This window comes from Populus alba, chromosome 1 (genome assembly GCF_005239225.2).
Source record: "Populus alba chromosome 1, ASM523922v2, whole genome shotgun sequence".
NCBI lineage: Eukaryota > Viridiplantae > Streptophyta > Magnoliopsida > Malpighiales > Salicaceae > Populus > Populus alba.
Genome location: NC_133284.1, coordinates 7825460 through 7845574, shown reverse-complemented (window position 1 = coordinate 7845574; position 20115 = coordinate 7825460). Strand labels below are relative to the sequence as shown.

Genomic DNA, 20115 nt, shown 5'->3' with positions numbered 1-20115 from the left:
ATTAGTATTTTTTCTGTTCTTTCTATGATATGGAGCCATTATTTTTTTTTTTAAAGAAAAATAATACACTTACAATGCTTTATCATTGTTTTATTACGCTTCAAAAAAAATTGATGGAACCCGTAATAAAGTGCGGGCAAGCTATCTAGAATATTGCTATAATAGTAAGGTATTTTGGGTTATTTTTGTATTGGCTTTTTAGTAATTCTAAAGTTGGATGGGAATCTTTTAGTAATTCTATAGATCAAATGAATAAGAGATAAAGCAGATAATAAATCTCTTGCACAAATCTAATGTATGGCTTTAAATTTTTCTATGGAAACAATGCAGGGACAACTGCCAACCACGCCCTCTTACCTTCACACATTCTTCCTTCTCGAATTCCCAAAGCACAACATAAATATAAAGAAAAAAAGAAACAGAACTCAAAAACATTTGTGAAAGTTCAAGAATTAAAGCACATTACAGCATATTAATTCATGGTGGCTCTAAGCAGCCTCCAAGTTGTCCAGTTTAGACCTCCACAAGATCTTTCATTACATAAATGGAGACCGAGAAGTTTCATCAAGTGTAGGATTGCAGAGCCAACAGGAGAACCGGCCCCTTTAGGACAGAAAACAAAATACATGGATGGGTTCTTTGAGAAAGCGTTCATGACTCTATTTGCTAGAAAGATGGAGAAGTTTGCGGCTCCTGCAAAAAATGGTTCTGCGAGTAAAGAGAAGGGGTGGTTTGATTATGATTATGAGAGTTTTGTTGATGTTTCAAAGAGAGTGATGCAAGGAAGAAATCGCAAGCAGCAACAAGAAGTGGTTCGTGAGGTTCTCTTGTCTATGCTCCCTCCAGGTGCTCCTGAGCAGGTGGACTCTTCCTCCCTAAACTATTACTTCATTGTTTCTTGTTTTTCAATGTTTGAGAGGCAGCAGCAATACAGTACTTATTAAATAGTGATGAAACCTGTGATTAATGTTTTTGTGTGATTAATATGAGAATTTTTTGAAGTTGATGTATGGGGTTGTTTAGCTTAACATAGCTTACCTAGTTGTTGTCCTGCAAACACAGAAAGCTTACCTAGCTAGCTTCTGTTATTGCAGTTCAAGAAATTGTTTCCACCTACAAAATGGGCTGCAGAATTCAACGCTGCATTGACTGTTCCTTTCTTCCAGTGGTTGGTTGGGCCTTCTGAGGTAATCTAACAATGCCTTCTGATCAGGTGTTTTCTCACAGCTGAAAGTGTCAATACTAATTTCCCTCTTGAAAGTCATGCAAACTGGTCAATAATTTGACATTCTGTACCAAATTGTACTACTTTTAACTGTAGCACAAAGGGTCAATGATATAATTCCTTATTTAGATTTATTTGTGAGCCTAATTGCCCAAGGGAAACTCTGTTTTTTATGAGTTACAATGCAAGCTACTTGAGAGTTTCAATTGACGCTTACATTTTCTGCATTTTATATGTTCTAATTGAATAGGTTGTGGAAGTGGAGGTAAATGGGGAGAAGCAAAAAAGTGGAGTACATATAAAGAAATGCAGGTAGAAATTCTAATCTCTTTAACAAAATCTTACTGTGGTAACATGAATTATTAAAGCCTTCCTCTTTCTGTCTCCTGCTGCAACAAAACTAGGCACGGTAGATAAGTTCATCATGTTGAACAAATTTCCCAATGCTAACTGTAAATTTGAAAAATTCTTTCTCGTCAAGGTACCTTGAGAATAGTGGATGTGTAGGAATGTGTGTGAACATGTGCAAGATTCCTACTCAAGACTTCTTCACTAATGAATTCGGGCTTCCATTAACTATGATACCTAGTAAGTCTTTGTTTATGCCTTCAAACTGCGATTTATGCACGATATCAATAGAAGCATTTGTGAATTTGAAGCAAACACCAAATTCTGTATCATAAATGGATTTTTTGCTCGCAGATTTTGAAGATATGAGTTGCGAAATGGTTTACGGCCAAGTTCCACCCCCATTTGAAGAGGATCCAGTAGTAAAACAGCCTTGTCTTGCAGATATTTGTAAGTTCCCAGTGCTCATCTTTTGTGGCTGATAGACTTTCTCTTGGTTCTGACTATAACATCCTCTGCAGGCACCTTGGCAAGTCCCAACTCAAGTTTTTGTCCCAAGTTAGAAGCTTGAAATTATCTTGCTTCTCAATCCCCTTGATTGTAAAAGAATCATGTATTTGATGTGTGCCTTTCAAACCATCAACGTCGGTCTTATCATTTTTGGACATAGAAGTCCTCTGTAAAATCTAGCCAGAACCAGCTCCTTTTTTCATCTTTACAAATTTGTAAATCTCAAACTAACTGATAGTCTGCTTTTTTATAAGCCATGGTCACATCCATGGCAATCGGTTAAGTGTATATTCTACACTCAGTACGATAGTTTCCAAGAATGCAGCTTATTAGCTGGAATATGTTTGCAATAAGAATAAAATTTGATTTTGTGCATGAAAAAGAATCGAGTTAAAATAGCTGCATATGATTGGCTACTTTTGGTGTTGGATATATAGTGACCAATTGACGAGGATTCAAATATCATGAGTCATCACATTTTCTCAGTTTTTAAGGTAAACATCAAGTTCAATCTGCTCTTTAATTTACTTGGCAATAACCTGGGAATTGCCGATGATGGAAGACCAGAAAAAATCTGTTACTTGCCTGAAGTTGTCGATAGTCATAACAGCCTAAATAAAAAAAAATCAAATTTTAGTTATTAAATAATACATTCTCTGTATAGAAAGAAACGTTGTACAGATTATTATTTATTACAGGGTGAAATATGAACAAGAAATGGCCGTTTTCTTAAGCAGAAGAATTTACCATATTCGAATTCTGCTGATCATGTACTTTATAGCTGAAAAGTTTGAATTAATGTAACAACACCCCCTGATCTCAGAAACCTTACGTTTATGAGAAAGGACAAGAGTTAATTATGGCACGATTTAGTGTTTTAATACTTCCATGTGAAGGTGCCTCAAATTTCTCCGGGGCTAAAATTTAGTTTCAAGTAACAACAGTTACTCAGAGAACATTGTCTTCTTGTCTAAAGATGACACGTGAATCCATAATCACTACCTCAAAAGGTTTTTCTCTGAACTAGTCCAATCTTTAGGCTCGTGTGCTCTCTTAAGAGTTCCCAAATCAAGCCGCAAGTATTGCAAAGGAGATGGTAATTCCTGCCAGAAAAATTGTCAAATCTTTGACGAACTATGTGAGATTCTGACATGGAAGGCTCAACTAGTAATTAAGTCCCACGATATCATAACGGGTTTAAATTTTATCAGTAGAGGCATAATCTCAGTGCATAAAGCATGCCTAAGGATATACTTGTACCGATAGTGAAACCAACATAAGAAATGCATAACTCTATGTCCTAATCACATGACTTGTGGAATTATGGTTGGACTAGATAGACTCTTTTAACTAATAAAACTGTTCATACAAATTGTTGCCTGTGTGTGATAGCCTCTTCCTTGCTCTGTTTAGTCTCATGTGATTTTTGACTATATACACGTATCCGTGACTTCATTGCTAAAGACAAAGTACATGTCCACCAAAATTCATTGCCACATTCCATACTCCAGCCATTGATTACGGTATCCGACGTTAAAAAATTCAAGCAGTCTTTAAGAGACCTTGTCATTGATTAATAGTAATTTACTCTCCTCTCCCAGATAATTCCGCTTTTTTAAAAGCACGAGAACTATCAAGGGCATAAAATATGATCTTTCCCTTTTGATGTGTTTTTTTGTATGTCATGTCAGTGACTTTCAGGTCCGTCATATTTTACATTTTGGATGAAGTTTTTGTACGTTGTCTCTACGCAAAATGTCCAAATTTGCGCACTTGATCCCGTGATCAGCGTTAATCTCTCCCTCTTAACGGCCAACGAACAACCGAACTTCCTGCAACTTCCTGTCTATAAAAGGGCAGCTCCTCTTTAATAATTCAGACCCACAACCCCTTGACTGCTATACATTGCAGCAAGCATAGTTCAAGACTCTATAGTGTGGAGCTCTGGAGGGGGGGAAATGGCTAATGCCACTACATTTTCACTAATGTTGCAGTTTTTCTTCGTAACTTTTTGTTGTCTGAGCTATTTTAGCTTTGCCTTCACTTCTCAAGACTATGCTAATGCTCTTGAAAAGTCTATCCTTTTTTTTGAGGGTCAGAGGTCAGGCAAATTGCCGTCTAACCAACGGCTAACATGGAGGGGGGACTCTGGGTTGTCTGACGGTTCTACTTATCACGTACTAGTTCAAATTCTACTATAAATTAACTTCCTTTCAAAATGAAGAAAACAGGACTGATTAATCCTGGTTTTACTTTTTTGTGGATTTCAGGTGAACCTAGTTGGTGGATACTATGATGCGGGTGATAATGTCAAGTTTGGCCTTCCAATGGCCTTCACTACTACATTGTTGGCATGGAGTGTCATTGAATTCGGTAGCTCGATGCAGAATCAGATTGAAAATGCCAAAGCAGCCATTCGGTGGAGCACTGACTACCTTTTAAAAGCAGCCACTGCCACCCCTGACACACTATATGTTCAAGTGAGCTTCCATAACAAAATTCTACTATAAATTTTGCATACAGAAACCTTCATAAGGAAAAAATGCGCCTGCTCTCTTAAAAACAAATTGAACAATTTTGTAAAATAGCGATACAGAAGCAGGAATATTGAACTCTTAGATGACAGCAGGGTCCAGTAGCATAGTAGGTTTCTGCATTACTTGATAATTTGAAATGGAACTTGGGTGTGCGCTGGATGGTGCAGGTTGGAGATCCAAACATGGATCACCGGTGCTGGGAGAGGCCGGAAGACATGGACACACCACGCAATGTGTACAAAGTAACCATCCAGAACCCGGGATCTGACGTGGCTGCCGAGACAGCTGCTGCATTGGCTGCAGCTTCAATTGTTTTCAAAGAGTCTGACCCTTCTTACTCTACCAAACTGCTTCATACGGCAATGAAAGTAAACAATCACTATTGAAACTACACCCACTGCTCACTAGTCCTCAGCTTCTACACTTCCATTTACAAATAATCTAATTGTGATTATGCAGGTATTCGATTTTGCAGACAGGTATAGAGGTTCTTATAGCAACTCCCTCAATTCAGTAGTCTGCCCATTTTACTGCTCTTACTCGGGATACCAGGTAAGATAGTCTTCAGCTTCTTGGTTTTCTGAAGTTCCATCACTGTTGCTGACAAAGTTTGTCTGTTCAGGATGAGCTTCTTTGGGGAGCATCATGGATTCATAGAGCGTCACAGAACGGGTCATACTTGACTTACATCCAATCAAATGGTCACACGATGGGTTCTGACGACGACGACTACTCCTTTAGTTGGGATGACAAGCGACCTGGGACTAAGATTCTTCTCTCCAAGGTTCTATTCTATAAAGATCCCCGCCTCACCAGCACAAATATTAGAAACCAAATAAAGCCTTAACCTTGTGGGATTTTCAACAGGAATTCTTGGAGAAAACTACTGAAGAATTTCAATTATATAAATCGCATTCAGACAACTATATATGCTCTCTAATTCCAGGAACTTCTAGTTTCCAGGCCCAATATACACCCGGTGAGCAATTTGTTCTCTATTTCTGTGCTCCTTACTAGAAACGTTGATGATAGTGAATATGACAGCATCTCCTTATGCTTTGCAGGGGGGCTTTTTTACAAAGCAAGTGAAAGCAATTTGCAATATGTAACCTCCACAACTTTCCTTCTATTGACATACGCCAAGTATCTTGGCTCAAATGGAGGAGTTGCCAGATGCGGCGGTTCAACCGTGACAGCAGAGTCGCTCATCGCACAGGCGAAGAAGCAGGTGGACTATATCTTAGGTGATAATCCAGCAAGGATGTCTTACATGGTTGGATTCGGTAACAGGTATCCGCAACATGTTCATCACAGGGGTTCCTCGGTGCCATCTATACACGCACACCCGAATCGCATTTCCTGCAACGATGGGTTTCAGTTCCTCTACTCCAGCTCTCCCAATCCGAATGTCCTTGTTGGAGCCATAATAGGCGGCCCTGATAACAGAGACAACTTCGCTGATGATCGAAACAACTATCAGCAATCCGAGCCAGCTACGTATATCAACGCACCCTTTGTTGGTGCTCTTGCTTTCTTCTCAGCCAAAAATTAACAGCACCTCCCACTGTCTCATGTAATGTCGTGTAGACGAAAGCTGTAAGGGGGCAGTTTAGTACATTTAAGATAGAGCATCATGCTTGCCGCTCTAGTTCCAGATCGCTGGATTTGGTCATTTCATTTCCATAAGATCCACATGATCCATGAAGAAGGTAGGCGACTCGAGCAATAATTACCTGCTAAATCCTTCAGAACCTATCTCGTGACATGGGCAACGCAAGAACTATTGAAAAACACGAGAAGGAACGAGTCACGTCAACTTATAATAGCATTCGCCTAAAGGTCACCTGGGAAGGTTTATTTGCTTAACCTTGAAAATAAAGAATTCACAGCTCAAAATAATTGAAAAAATCATTTGCTAATCAGCCAACTGTTCTTGCGGAGAAATCAGGAGCTTAGAATAAATAAATAAATAAATCAAACATTGAAATAATCATCAATACCTTTCAACATCGGTCAAAATTCAAACCAACACACAAATATAGAAAACAAGACTTGGATTTTCTTTTTCTTTTTCTTTCTTACTTTCAAATAAAAAATATATGAAAAAGTTAACTAATAAAAAAATAAATTTATAAAATTATTGTTTTATCAATCAACCTTTTCCAACAGTAAAAATATCTTCGGACCATCTTTTTTATAAATCAAAACTAATTTTTCTCTAATAGTTTTATAAATAGAATTCCACATTGATTTGATGTATTCAAGATAGTTTTTTAAAAACAAAAATGTTAGAATATTACCGTGTAATGTTAGAAAGGTAAAAGTAATATTAAATAAATAAAACTATTTGAAGAAAAAACAATCATGAACGTTTACTTGCAAATTGTCCCCCATGTGAGATTTACTTTTATAACCTTTTAAAAAATAAAAGGTTTTTTTTTAATTGTGTTTAAGTTTATTTTACATGGAAAAAATGTTTAATTAATATTTTTTATGACTTTAATATATTAATGTTAAAAATAAAAAAATTTATTTATAAAAAGTATTTTTTAAAATTATTTTACTGTTTGTTTTTGTGTTTTTTTGGTGGAAAAATAATTTTAAATTTTTTTGATTTTTTTCATTACAAATTAATTTTTAATATTAAAATAAATTTAAAAAAATAAAAATATATTATTTTAATATATTAAAAAAAACTATTACAATGCTAAAATATTTTGTACCATAATATCCAACTTACACTGAGGTGTGTTGAAATGTGTAATATTTTTTATGCCCTTTTAAATTGTGTTTATATAAAAAAAAAATATTAAAAAAAAATATTTTAAAATATTTTATTATGTTTTTTGTGTGTTAATATAAAAATTAAAAACAAATCTTCAAATAATTATTTAATATTATTAAATCAAGAATATTCTTGACTTTCCACCAAAATACCGAACAATAAGAAATAGCAACAGACACAATAAAATAAAATATAAAAAATAGAAATATATTCTCTCCTTCAACCAACGCCAACCATCATAAAACACAGATCAAAATCAAAATCAAAATCAAATTCCAATCTAATCCCCTCTTTCTCAGATCCATGGCTTCTTGTTTCCTCCTCTTCTCCCTCTTCACTTCTCTTCTACTCTCCTTCTCCCTTGCCGAGATCCATTTCTCCGAGATCCGATCCGACGACCGTCAAATTATCCCTTTCGACGAATTCGGGTTCACCCACTTCGGCCTACTCGAACTCAACGTCACAAACATCCACCTCTCAAACCCTAACCCCGATCTTGACCGATCAAAAATCGGATTCTTCCTCTGCACTCGTGATTCCTGGCTTCACGTTATTAACCAGCTCGAAGATGGTGAAATCACGTGCGCTCTTCAATCGGATCTTATCAAACCCGTTTTCACTTTCAAAGAACTCATAAAAGACCAAACTAGCCTCTCCAAAACGCTCACCCATAACGATGCCGATCAGTACACGCTTGTGTTTGCCAATTGCTTGACGTCGCTGAAAGTCTCCATGGACGTCAAGTCGGCGATGTATAATCTCGATAAAGGCAGTAAAGCTCGTGACTATTTATCAGCAGGCAAAACTATGCTGCCGCGGGTTTATTACTTATTGTCGCTGATTTATTTCGGTTTAGCTGGGGTTTGGATTTATGTTTTATATAAGAAACGACTTACTGTTTATCGAATTCATTTCTTCATGCTTGCTGTGGTCATTTTAAAGACAATGAATTTGTTGTGCGAAGCTGAGGACAAGAGCTATATTAAGAGAACAGGTTATGCTCATGGATGGGATGTTTTGTTTTACATTTTTAGTTTTCTGAAGGGAATCACGTTGTTTACTTTGATTGTTCTGATTGGTACCGGGTGGTCGTTCTTGAAACCATACTTACAAGGTAAAGAAAAGAAGGTTTTGATGATTGTGATTCCCTTACAGGTTGTTGCCAATATTGCCCAAGTTGTGATTGATGAGACTGGGCCGTATGGGCAGGATTGGATTACTTGGAAACAAGTGTTTTTGTTGGTTGATGTTGTCTGTTGTTGTGCGGTTTTGTTTCCAATTGTTTGGTCGATTAAGAATTTGAGGGAAGCTGCGAGGACAGATGGGAAGGCAGCCGTGAATTTGATGAAGTTGACTTTGTTTAGGCAGTATTATATTGTGGTGATCTGTTATATTTACTTTACTAGGGTTGTGGTTTATGCTTTGGAGACCATTACTTCATATAAGTATTTGTGGACGAGCGTGGTGGCTGGAGAATTGGCTACGTTGGCGTTTTATGTTTTTACTGGGTACAAGTTTAAGCCGGAAGCACATAATCCATATTTTGTCGTGGATGATGAAGAGGAAGAGGCTGCGGCTGAGGCTTTGAAGCTAGAAGATGAGTTCGAGTTGTAATTAATTTTGAGATCAAAGAAGATGGTGTGTCAAGAAATTGAGAGATTTTGAGGTAGATACTTGATCATTGCTACATTTACATTGCATACATGGGATGGTTTACTATGTGGTTTTCTTAATCTCTTTTGTTTTGTACCTTATTTTTGTTATTGGGTTAGTAGGGTAGGCTCTTAAATTTCATGTATCTCCATGAAAATGGATATCCAACAGTATGTACAAGCTTTTAAAGTAAATCAGCCACTGTTTTGACTAATGTGTTGTGTTTAGTCCCTTTGTGTTTTTTGTGTTAATTAGCATGCAAGTGTTGAATTTAGGTGAATAACATGGCAATGATGCAGATGTGATAGAATGTGTGCGCTTTTGGAATTGGTATTTGGAGATTGATTTGTCGTACAAGATATTATTTTGGTGGGTTTAAGGGAATATGGATCACCAGTTTGTGACTGATTTCTCGTTCACATGGTATTTTGGTAAGTGTTCAGCAAGATGCATGCTTTTCTTTGAATTATGATGGCTTTACTCTGAGTTTGGCTCTTGCAGCCAAGAGAACGATCGCTCTTTGTTAGTGTTATAGTAGACTTGTTTCATTATAAAGCTCTCGTAAAGTCTATGCTATTACTAAGTAACTCCTTTATTATTTCCTGTTAACAAAACAATTATATAATCCTTCACTTTTCAGACTTAGTTGCTTTGACTTTCTCAATGTATTTCTATTAGATTGATCCATAGGGGAATGGTCCATGGTTGGTTGCTTATCATGCATTTTATGTTCTTGAGCTGACCTGTCCACTATCTGGGATTTGTATCATGCTCCTACTTCAGACAATTCAAAGAGTTTGAGTAACCTTTTGTTTTGAATGTTGTAGGCTAATTTATAAGATGGCCATCTTGCTTGGAATATTCCTCATACTCAAGTGGCTTGTCATTTCAGAATTGTTGGTAACCATTCTTGTTATTGTTATCAAGATGCATGCTAGTGGTTTTGTGATGTTTAATATTGTGTGTACTGGATGTTCTACTGGCAAGTTACAGAGAATGGTCATGATCACCATGACACTAGTGTTTGAATATTTATCTTTTATTTATAATTATATGCATGATTATCCTTTTCACTTTAAATAAAAATATATGGTTTAAAAAAATGGGAGGCTGTGCATGATTATTCTAACTCATGTGCTACATGGGAGAATAAACTGATTGCATTTGTTCATCATGTGCCACAATCAAGCTAGTGTAGAGTAGTCAAATGGGCTGGATAGCCCATGGGCGGCCTGAGCCCAGCACTGTAAGGCCAGTGTCAGGCACGGCCCATGTTGTCCACGAGCCTGGTCAATGCCTGGCCAGCTACAGTAACATGGAGCCAGGCGGAAGGACTCGAGCTCAGATCTCAAGAAACAAGATGGTTCACACCACTAGGCTTGGCAAAGCACTTGTTACAAGCCTTGCGGGTTAGAATAAAATTTTGTTGTCAACTCAAAAACAAAATGCAGGGATTGATAAAAGAATTTGTTTTGAAAAGATTACTTAATTAAATGAATCTATAATTATTAAATGCTAACCAAAAATTAAGTTTAAAATTAAAATACATTTGCATATAAAGATATTTAATTGCATTATGTACGGAGCTTTTAAAAAAAATTATGTAATTATATAGCAATAAAATTATTTCTTGTAACAAAATTAATTATTTCCTAGGTTTAAAATTTCTAGTATAATTCATTCATTTTTGTTAACATGTTTTTTCAATAAAAAAACATTTTTTTTCCTAGGTTCTTAGTCATAAAAATCATAAGCAACTAGAATTAATAAAAAACAATATAGAGGTTTTGAAATAAAAATAAAAAATGGTTTCCTTTCAATTAAACCCCATCATCTAGTGTGTGTGTGTGTGTAATTTTATCTATTTAACCATAAATATTTTTTTATTTAACTTTAAGAAAAAAACAATTATGAAGGGTTATAAAAGAGAGCCCGTTAATATTATAAAAAAACTATCAAAATCTCATTTGAAAATAAATCTGAAATTGAATGATATTTAATAGGATAATTTTCTAAGAAAACAATTGTAGCTATTCTAATTAAATGATAAATTAAAACAAAAGTTAATAAGAGACTTTAAAAAAGATCTTAGGAGTCTAGGCTTGTAGTCCAAAAAAAAAAAAAAGGATGCAAGCCCATGAGCCTGCCCATAATTATTATTTTGCTAAGTTGGGCTCTAAAAATTCCAAACAATACGTCATCTTAGGTTCGATTTTGACCACCTCAAATGATCAAAAAGCAGGGAAATCAATTTTCATGACCCAAAAAACCTATTTTGAAACCCTTTTGCACATGAAAAATGCATAAAGAACACCATGTAAATCTTAACTAGCTATTTAACCTGCGTTTCGCCACGGGTTATAAAATATTTTTAAAAAAATATCGGGTATACAACCTGCTTCAAAGTGTTTTTTTACATAAAAATCAAGGTGTAAATTGGAAAGCTTATGCAAACATCTAATTAAATGAATTGATAATTATTTATGTAAAAAAAAAGTCGCTAACACTAACCAAGAAAAAAAATAAAGAAAATCATAGATGAATACAAGAAAAGATATTCAATCACATAAAATCATACATTCACTCTATTATATTTGTTGAACTTATTTATTTAAATAAATAAAATATAACTCCATACCCTAAAAAAACTCATGACTGAAAGGATAAATACAAATGAAACTGATTGAATAAATTCACGTCACAAAAAAATATTATGCAAGGTTGAACAAATTAGCAATATTATTTAAAAACAAATATTTTTTATTTTTTAAAAAAATTCATTTGTATATAAAAAAATATAGATGAATTAGAATAATATCTTAAAAAAATCAAATGGAAACAAAACAACTAAAACAAACTTATATTAAAAAAACAATGCATGTAAAATGGTGACCTAGGTCATGAGACTGGGATAAATTTATAGAAAAAACTTGAAGATAATCACAAAATCATATTAAAAAAACTAATGCAGAACGATAAGATCGTACAAAGCCGAATTCCCAACAAATTAAATGTTGAAAGGTGAAACCAGAAATAAAAATCAACTACAAAAAAAGATCTAAAAAAGTAAAGGTGAAAAAAAATTAATTAGAGGGATACAAATTTTCATTTGGAGGGTTAAATTGAATTGAAAATTAGCTTTAATAAAAGGAAAAATAAATCAAAAGAATAAGGGTCAAACTGAAAAAAATAAAACAACAAAAATATTGGTCGAATGATGGAATTAAAAGTAAAAAAAAAACTTCAACAAAAGTGCTAAGCAACAAAATTAAATATAAAAAAAAGAGTACCAAAATGAAAAATAAAACATATGAGAAATTACAATTGAAGGACTAAATTGAAAGAATAAAACTTCTATAAAAGAAATAAGAACAAAATAAGAAATTAAAAGAATAATGACTACAATTAAAAAAAAACATGAAAAATTTTAATTGAAGGACTAAATTGAAAAGGAAAAAACTTCTATAAATAATAAAGGAACGAAATAAGAAATTAAGATAATAAAGAATAAAATTAAAACGTGAGAAATAAAGAGGATAATGTTGTACATTATCTGTCAGGATAGAGAAAAGAATGAGGCAAAACATCAAACAACTATTAGTGACAATCTAACCATCATAAGTTGTCACACGCCACACTATATGAAAAAGAACATGGTGGAGCATCTATAGAGACGGTGGAAGGCAGGTTTTGGCCATTGGGTGACGTCACACGCATCGCGCATATGGCGCGGACACCACCTTCTCATTAACACGTGTTGGACAAGCGTCAACAACTTTTCTCATTAAAAAATAAAAATAAAAAAACAATGCGAAAATACCAAAATATCCCTTATAACCCTGGCAATTACACAAAATACCCATGTGAAAATACAAAAATACTCCCAAATACAAAGCTTATTTTTCGTTTTTTTTTAAGTTAAAGATGTACTTTCATTGTACATGGATATTTAAAAACCCTAAAAAACTCTTATCCAATAGCCCAACAATTTTTTGACTATGGGCTAAATAAGTATTTTTCATGTTTTAAAGCTTCCAGAAAGTCAAGAAAGCCCTTGACCAACTGTTTTAAATTTTGTTGACTTTAGGGGTAAAATCATATTTTTATTGTTCTGAAAATTTTAAAAAGAGATAACACCCCTATAAAATCTTTTAATGACCAATAAGTCAATGAAAAAGAGTAAAACACCCCTACCCTCAAGGCTTCATCTTTTTTCCACTCAAGGGCAACGTGACAATTTTACTATAGCAATCAATAATAATTTATGTCTTGAGCTATAGTGAAACTCCCTCGGGTTTTAGAGTTTTTGTTAATAAACTCATTTATGGTCTTAAATTGGCATTGAATTGATTAAAAGAATGAAAAATCAACCTAATTTTCAAAAACTTCATAGGTCCCAATCTACCTTTTTTGATAGGACACATGTTGACACAAAGATCGATTATTTTTTTGGTTGAAATCGAGCCAACTGACAATTTTATTTCTCTGCTCCTATTTTTCTGACTTTCTCTTTCATCTCTCAAACCTATGGACTAAAAATGAATAAAATGAAGTTTTAGACCAAAAATAAAATTCTAAAAACTAAAGGGATTGAAAATGAATCCAAAAAAAATAAAATAGATGGACCAAAGTGAATTTGTTCATACCAATATCTTATTAACCGCTTGGTTTCTCCATATTTTACATTTTGGTCCTCTTTTATTTTCAATTAAGTCTTTCTATAGAAAATTATAAGAAATTTGTCATTAGTTTAGACATGATGCAATGCAAGAGGGAAAAAAATTTCACGATCAAAACAAAAAAGATTGGCAATGCTCCAATCCATTGTGATATTCAAGAGAATACAGTGTTTGTACATTGAATTTGCTATAGTGAAAATACCACATGTTTTAGATCTTATTAGATAGGTGGCATATGCTACGTTACAGTCTAGGACAAATTATTCCTAACATAATAATAATAAAAAATACTGATGCGATAATAACAATTCTAAAGGAGCATGAAAAATCTAGAACCTTAGTCATTGATTCTAATGGGTTCAATGATTTTTGTTAATTTAATAATATGACTAAAAAATCTAACGACAATAAAAAAAACCATAAAAAAATCAATGACTGGAAAAAAAATGAACGTTTGCCAATATAATGAAAATATACCCTTTAAATATTTTTAAAACATCATAACGATTTTATTCAGTAACAAAACGAAAATTGAATGAGAACGAGATAAGCTCATAAAAAAAATAAAATAAATTGGAAGCTCAATTATCAGCAAAGCAAACGTTGAAAAAAAATCAATTTTAAAAAGTATAAAAAAAATGACTCGTGTCTGCATGTCAAATTCACGGTCTCGCCATGAGACTAGGAAAACCTCGCCCGTAAAAAATTAAATAAAACGATAAAGGTCAACTCTCAAACAAACTAAATAATGATAATCAAAAATGAAAAAAAAATCAATTAAAAAAACATTGAAATAAAACACAAGTCAACTCATGTTAACTCAACTAACTTGTGACCCAAGATATGAAATTGGGATAATCCCATAATAAGGAAAGCGAATAAAATCACAAAACTCAAGGCCTAATAATCTAATTTTGAATGATAAAATTGAAAACAAAACCTCAATTTATAAAAATTAAAAAAAACAAAGTTAAATTGTGCTAATATTTAAAACTCGACCTGAGTCATGATATCTGAATTACCTTATAGAAGACATACAAGAAAAAAAAACGAAGCAAAATTCCATATCATTCAAAATTAAAAAAAAAAAAAAAAAAACAAAACAATGTGGACAAAATTTGGTATAATATAACAAACCCAATAGCTAGATCAATTTATCCGTTTACCTTCCACGTAAAGGGTAAATTGAGCATAATTTTATTTTTTTTACATTGAGTTCACCAGAACTTTTAACGAAATTTCAGCAGAGTCTTTCCTATACTGGGAGATCCCAAGTTATCGATAATTTACCTTGCATGTATTTATAATCACATCCCACACATAAATACATCCATAATTTGTTCAATTCAACCATTTAATTCATTCAAGAATATACTTAAGATAAATCTTCATGCTCAATCTCCATCTCATATCACTTGCATAAATTAGTAATGAAGAGAACCATTCAAGCATTGAAATTTCATATATAAATAAAACACAGTTTAGCATTCTAAACATAAGCTAATGCATTATAATATTCCAAGCATATATGATATATTTTATATTCCAAACACAAAATAATACAAGGAGTATACTATTATATTCAGGTTACATGTTTACTGCATAACAAAATTACATGAATAATTCTTAAGTTTCTAATTTATACAAAAAGTAATCCAGGAACCTAAATTCTACTCCTGACGTGAATGGAAGAGACCTACAAAACATAAATTTTCCATATAGTTAAAAAAATAACTAAAATACAAACAATTTACGGTAGAAAAATCATACAACATATCTACCTACTTAAGTCATATGCAATTCTATACACCACAACTAGCCCCTTTTAAGAATTAGCAAATTTGTTTCCTTTAACTATGTTCCCTTTTCTCTTTTCTCTTTTTTTCTTTTGTTTATGTAATCCAAGATTAAAGGTATTCACCCTGCCAGTACTCCCCACATTGGGAAGACTACTGTCGACACTAAGTGACCCCCATTAGTGTCTTTAGTTGCCCGTCATGGGGCCAACTAATCAAGTTTATAAAAATACCGACACTAACGCGATTGTTGGTGTCATTAACTATTTTTGGGTTGAAATAGTTAATCAATGTTCCATGTTATCTTAGGAGGTCCTCGGGTATTCTGATGTCAAGTATTCTTGACATCATTAGCTTTTACCTCGGAAAGCTAATCAAGTCCCATAAATTTTACCGATATCAACATCACTTGCCAATATCATTAACTATTATGAACCCGAATAGTTAATCAAGTTCTATATTTCTCTTCTTATGTACCGGTAATGCCGATGTTAACCAACTTGGCTAACATCATTAGCCTCCTGTATCTAAGACAAGCTAATCAAATTCGAGGAACAATCATTCTCAAAATTCATTGTTACTATTCATTTCCTCCAAAAGAATCCGTAAATCAAATCTAGTTCTTCATTTCTATTTTCCCATCATTTAACCTTTCCTTTCCACATCAGTAAGCATCAAATTTTTATAGTTCAATAGTTAATTAAAATAATTATTAACTAAATAGATATAGGTACTGGGTACCTACCTATTGTAGGTGCTCGACTTGTGTTTCCCTGTTGTTGTTGCACTCCTCTCATGGTTTCTTTTGAAACCACAAACACCCATCATTATTCCATATTGGTCCACATGTCACAATACATCAGCAACAATGGCAATAATATCATTTTTCTTTTACCATTTTTTTTCTCACCTACATTCCTCATTATTATCCTTTAAAATTTTAGCTCATTAATAATCCTAATGAACATCATGAATTTAATTTCAATCATGTTTTATTTCTTTCTGAAGATAATGACACAATGTTACACGCTTTAACAAGGGCAAGAAAACAAATTCCACCCTTAATATGGCTAAATCTTATCATTTTGTCGACTTGGCCGAATCTACCAGCGGGGCAACAACTCGACCTCCCTCTAGATTTTTATCGTATCTAGAGTTCTAGGACTCTAAATTAGGTGAGGTCAGACTCGTTAAAAAGCTAACACTGTCGGCTACAACTTCTATGAGATACCCTCCCTGGATTCTATTATCTTCATGTCTAAATTCCCTCAAGAACTAGGGCTATGAACATTGCCCTATTTCATCAATGAACAAGGTATCTCCAATTTATCTCCAATCCCTACTTCCTCATCAGATACAACCATGCCTTCCCTGCATCCTGCATTTATGACCTCCCAAGGTCATTTGTTCCAAGTTAATTAATTAAGCAATCATAAGTTATCCTTCCCTTTTTTATTCCCCTCTAATGGTCAGTCATCCTACATTTTTTCTCTCTTTGGTTTTTTTTTATTATTATTCCCTGCATCCCTCCACATTTAAGACCATTTCTATCACTAAATTATGCATCAAGAATTACTTCATCCACTAGAATTTCTCTTCCCTTCCTTGTTTGGCTTTTTGGCCGAAACATACCTAAAGGACCCAAGGTTCCCTTCCTCTCTTTTATGCACTCATTTCTTATTTTAAGGAACTTAGACTATTCTATTAATCCATTTAATTTCAACCATTTCTGCATTTTCCTAAAATTTGATGTTCAAGAACCTTAATTCCCAAATCAAGAAAATTATGAAACTTCTAATCAAATTGAATTTAATTTCATAGAAATTAAAATTAGAACTCCTTACTTGCATGAAATCTAAACTTTACTTCACAAACTTTAAAAGAATCTTAGCCTTCTTTACCTTGCATGTAGCCAGCCACTCTTCCCCCTCTTTTCTTCACTTTTCTTCTTGTTAATTCTCCACCCAAATATGTTTCCTCCACTTAATAATTCCAAGGCTTGCGTAGGTATACCAATTTAGGTGTTTACTCTTAGGTTGATGAAGGAAAAATCTGAAATCCCGCCCTCTTCTTGATGTAATCCAGCCAGCCATGAGAGAGAGAAGGAATGGGGTATTTATAGTCCCATTTCTTCTTAATTCCATTTTGGACCCATCTTTTCTCTCTTTTTGTTTTTATCAATTAAGCCCCTTTTCCCTCCAAAACCAATAAATTTTATCAACATCATTATTATTTTTTGTAGTTACAATATTTTTGTATTATAAAAAAATGTAAATTATTATAAATCCCCCCACTTTTTTTTGTTTTTTGGAATAATTTGTTCTCAGGTTTCACATATAAAAACTAAATGGAAAAATAATAATAAAGGACTAGATTAAAAAATAAAATAAATAAATATCAATCAAAAGAATAAGGACCAAATTGGATATAAAAAATTAGATGAAATAAAATCATGAGTGATGAAATTGAAGAAAAATCAAGAAAATGATAAAAAAACAAAACAAAAAAAGCAATCAAAAGAATAAGAATCAATTTAGATACAAAAATCAAATCAAATAAAATATAAAGGGATAAAATTAAATTAAAAAAAATCAACTTCAAAAAGGCATTAAAAGCAAAACAAATAGCAATCAAAAGATTAAGGACCGAATTTGATACAATTAAAAATTAAAAGGACACATTTGATTTTTAGAAGTGTTGGCATGAAATATGAGGTGAAGAGAGAGAAAAGTGGGGGAAAGAAAAAAGATTCACTGCATCCCAACCGTTTCTCTATAATGCACACATGTCTGACCACATGGAAAAGGATGTCATAACACTTCCAACATCATCGCAAAATACGACATTTGATTGTTGAGAGGTGTCGCATGCACCATGTAAAAAACACGTGTAACACGAGCTAGCAATTTATTTTTTTAATTATATTTATATTTATTAAAAGATTGAATTTCCCCCACAGCTAAAAAACTCAACATGAAAAGATAAAAATACCCCTAGACGTCAATTTTAATGTTTTTTGCTTTTAAGGGCAATTTAGTCATTACATTTTGGAACCAAAATGGTAAAAGACTATAAATCCCTTGGAGCCTATTTTATTTCTTTTTTCTTTTAAGTTATTTAATTATGCATAAAAAATGTAAAAAGACCAATTTATCTTCAATCAACATAATAATGATAAATGAATCATATGAAAAAGATTGTTTTGCCCCAATAGATAGATAGTTAATGATTTTGTTTAGGAAGAGCAAAACTCATTTTTCACAGTGGACCATATTGGATTTCGAAGATACTCGAATGCATTTCAACTTTTGTTTAAGGTTTCTTGTTGAAATACCATAAAAAATAACATTCTAAAAGTTTGTGATGATGAGAGAGCAATGTTACTACACAAGTTAGAGAATGATGATGATAAAGTAGCAATTACAACTGATATGTGGACTTCTAACTATTAAAAGAGAGGGTTCATAGTCATTACAACACACTCTATTAATGATAAATGGAAATTACAACGTTGTATATTGAAGTAAGTTTTATTTAATATATGTTGTTAGTAGCCTTTGCAATTACTTGTAATGCATATTTATTATTTTATTTTGATTTAGGTTTGTTTATATGTCATGCCCACACACAAAAGAAGTGCTAGCTAAAGTTTTGGTTGAGTCCTTAATGGATTGGAATGTTGATACTATCTTATCAACTATTACATTAGATAATTGCTCAACTAATGATGCATTGATATCTAATTTGAAAGATAAATTACTAGTTCAATAAGGATGATTTTGAGCTTGATAGTGAAACATGGGTTGGAACTAATTAAGAGTGGGATTGAGAAAACTAGAGAGAGTGTACTTTATTAGACAACTTCATCCAAAGAAGGGAAATTTTTTTTAAGGAAAATTCTTGACATGTTTGTATTCCTATAACTAAAAGCTTGGTTTTTTTATTGATCAACGAGGTGGAATTCAACATATTTGATGTTTAAAATGCTTTGATTTATAAAGATGTATTTTCTCGACTTAAGCAACGACAAACCCAATAAAATAAATCTTTCAAGTGAATTTGATTGGGAGTTTATAAGTTTAATTTGTGATTGGTTGAAGATATTTTTTTAGGCCACATTATTAATTTTTTTCAGGAGCAAAGTATCCTACAACTACTCTATACTTTCCCAAATTTTGTTTGATTACATTGGTAATGCAAAATTAGGCTTCTTGTCATAATACCTTTTTTCATCCAAAGAGTATATAACCGATGTTTTAGATACAATCAATTCATCAGGGATTTGGACATGTGAAGAGTTTTCAATTTTTTTTCTCAATCCAACAGTTGTAGTTTCCTTAACAACTTCTCTCAAAACTTATTAGACAAACAAAGTTGAATAGCATTATATGAACATTCCATGATATCTTATTTCTCCTCATCGTCCATTCTCTTAAGCAAATTGTCTACACATTTCAGTGTCTTGAATAAACCTTATTAAACTTGTTGTTACCCATTTTGGGTTCCCCAACAAAAAATGAAAAAAAATACATATAAAAAAAATATTCGGAAGGAATAAAAAAAAAAAACAAGAGTGAGAAAA

General features: G+C 33.0%; 3 protein-coding genes across 4 annotated transcripts; all 3 read left to right on the top strand.

Moving 5' to 3' along the window:
- Positions 1–318: 318 nt before the first annotated feature.
- On the top strand, positions 319–2816 carry LOC118033958 (beta-carotene isomerase D27, chloroplastic). The gene is made up of 6 exons (XM_035039103.2): positions 319–860; positions 1095–1187; positions 1476–1537; positions 1707–1813; positions 1928–2023; positions 2095–2816. The coding sequence occupies exons 1-6, from the start codon at positions 480–482 to the stop codon at positions 2142–2144; spliced, it is 789 nt and encodes a 262-aa protein (XP_034894994.1). The 5' UTR covers positions 319–479; the 3' UTR covers positions 2145–2816.
- A 1158-nt stretch (positions 2817–3974) lies between these two features.
- LOC118033959 (endoglucanase 1) lies at positions 3975–6292 on the top strand. Its single transcript, XM_035039104.2, has 7 exons — positions 3975–4260; positions 4354–4563; positions 4788–4988; positions 5080–5172; positions 5243–5404; positions 5488–5599; positions 5685–6292. Exons 1-7 carry the CDS (start codon positions 4042–4044, stop codon positions 6170–6172), a joined length of 1485 nt encoding a protein of 494 aa, XP_034894995.1. The 5' UTR covers positions 3975–4041; the 3' UTR covers positions 6173–6292.
- Positions 6293–7602: 1310 nt separating this feature from the next.
- On the top strand, positions 7603–10107 carry LOC118033960 (protein CANDIDATE G-PROTEIN COUPLED RECEPTOR 7). 2 transcript variants are annotated; one of them, XM_073407142.1, is made up of 3 exons: positions 7603–9071; positions 9358–9489; positions 9886–10107. In XM_073407142.1, exon 1 carries the CDS (start codon positions 7709–7711, stop codon positions 9017–9019), a length of 1311 nt encoding a protein of 436 aa, XP_073263243.1. In that variant the 5' UTR covers positions 7603–7708; the 3' UTR covers positions 9020–9071; positions 9358–9489; positions 9886–10107. The 2 variants fall into 2 exon arrangements, with proteins under 2 accessions (XP_073263243.1, XP_034894996.1); XM_035039105.2 differs by lacking the exon at positions 9358–9489.
- Positions 10108–20115: the final 10008 nt, after the last annotated feature.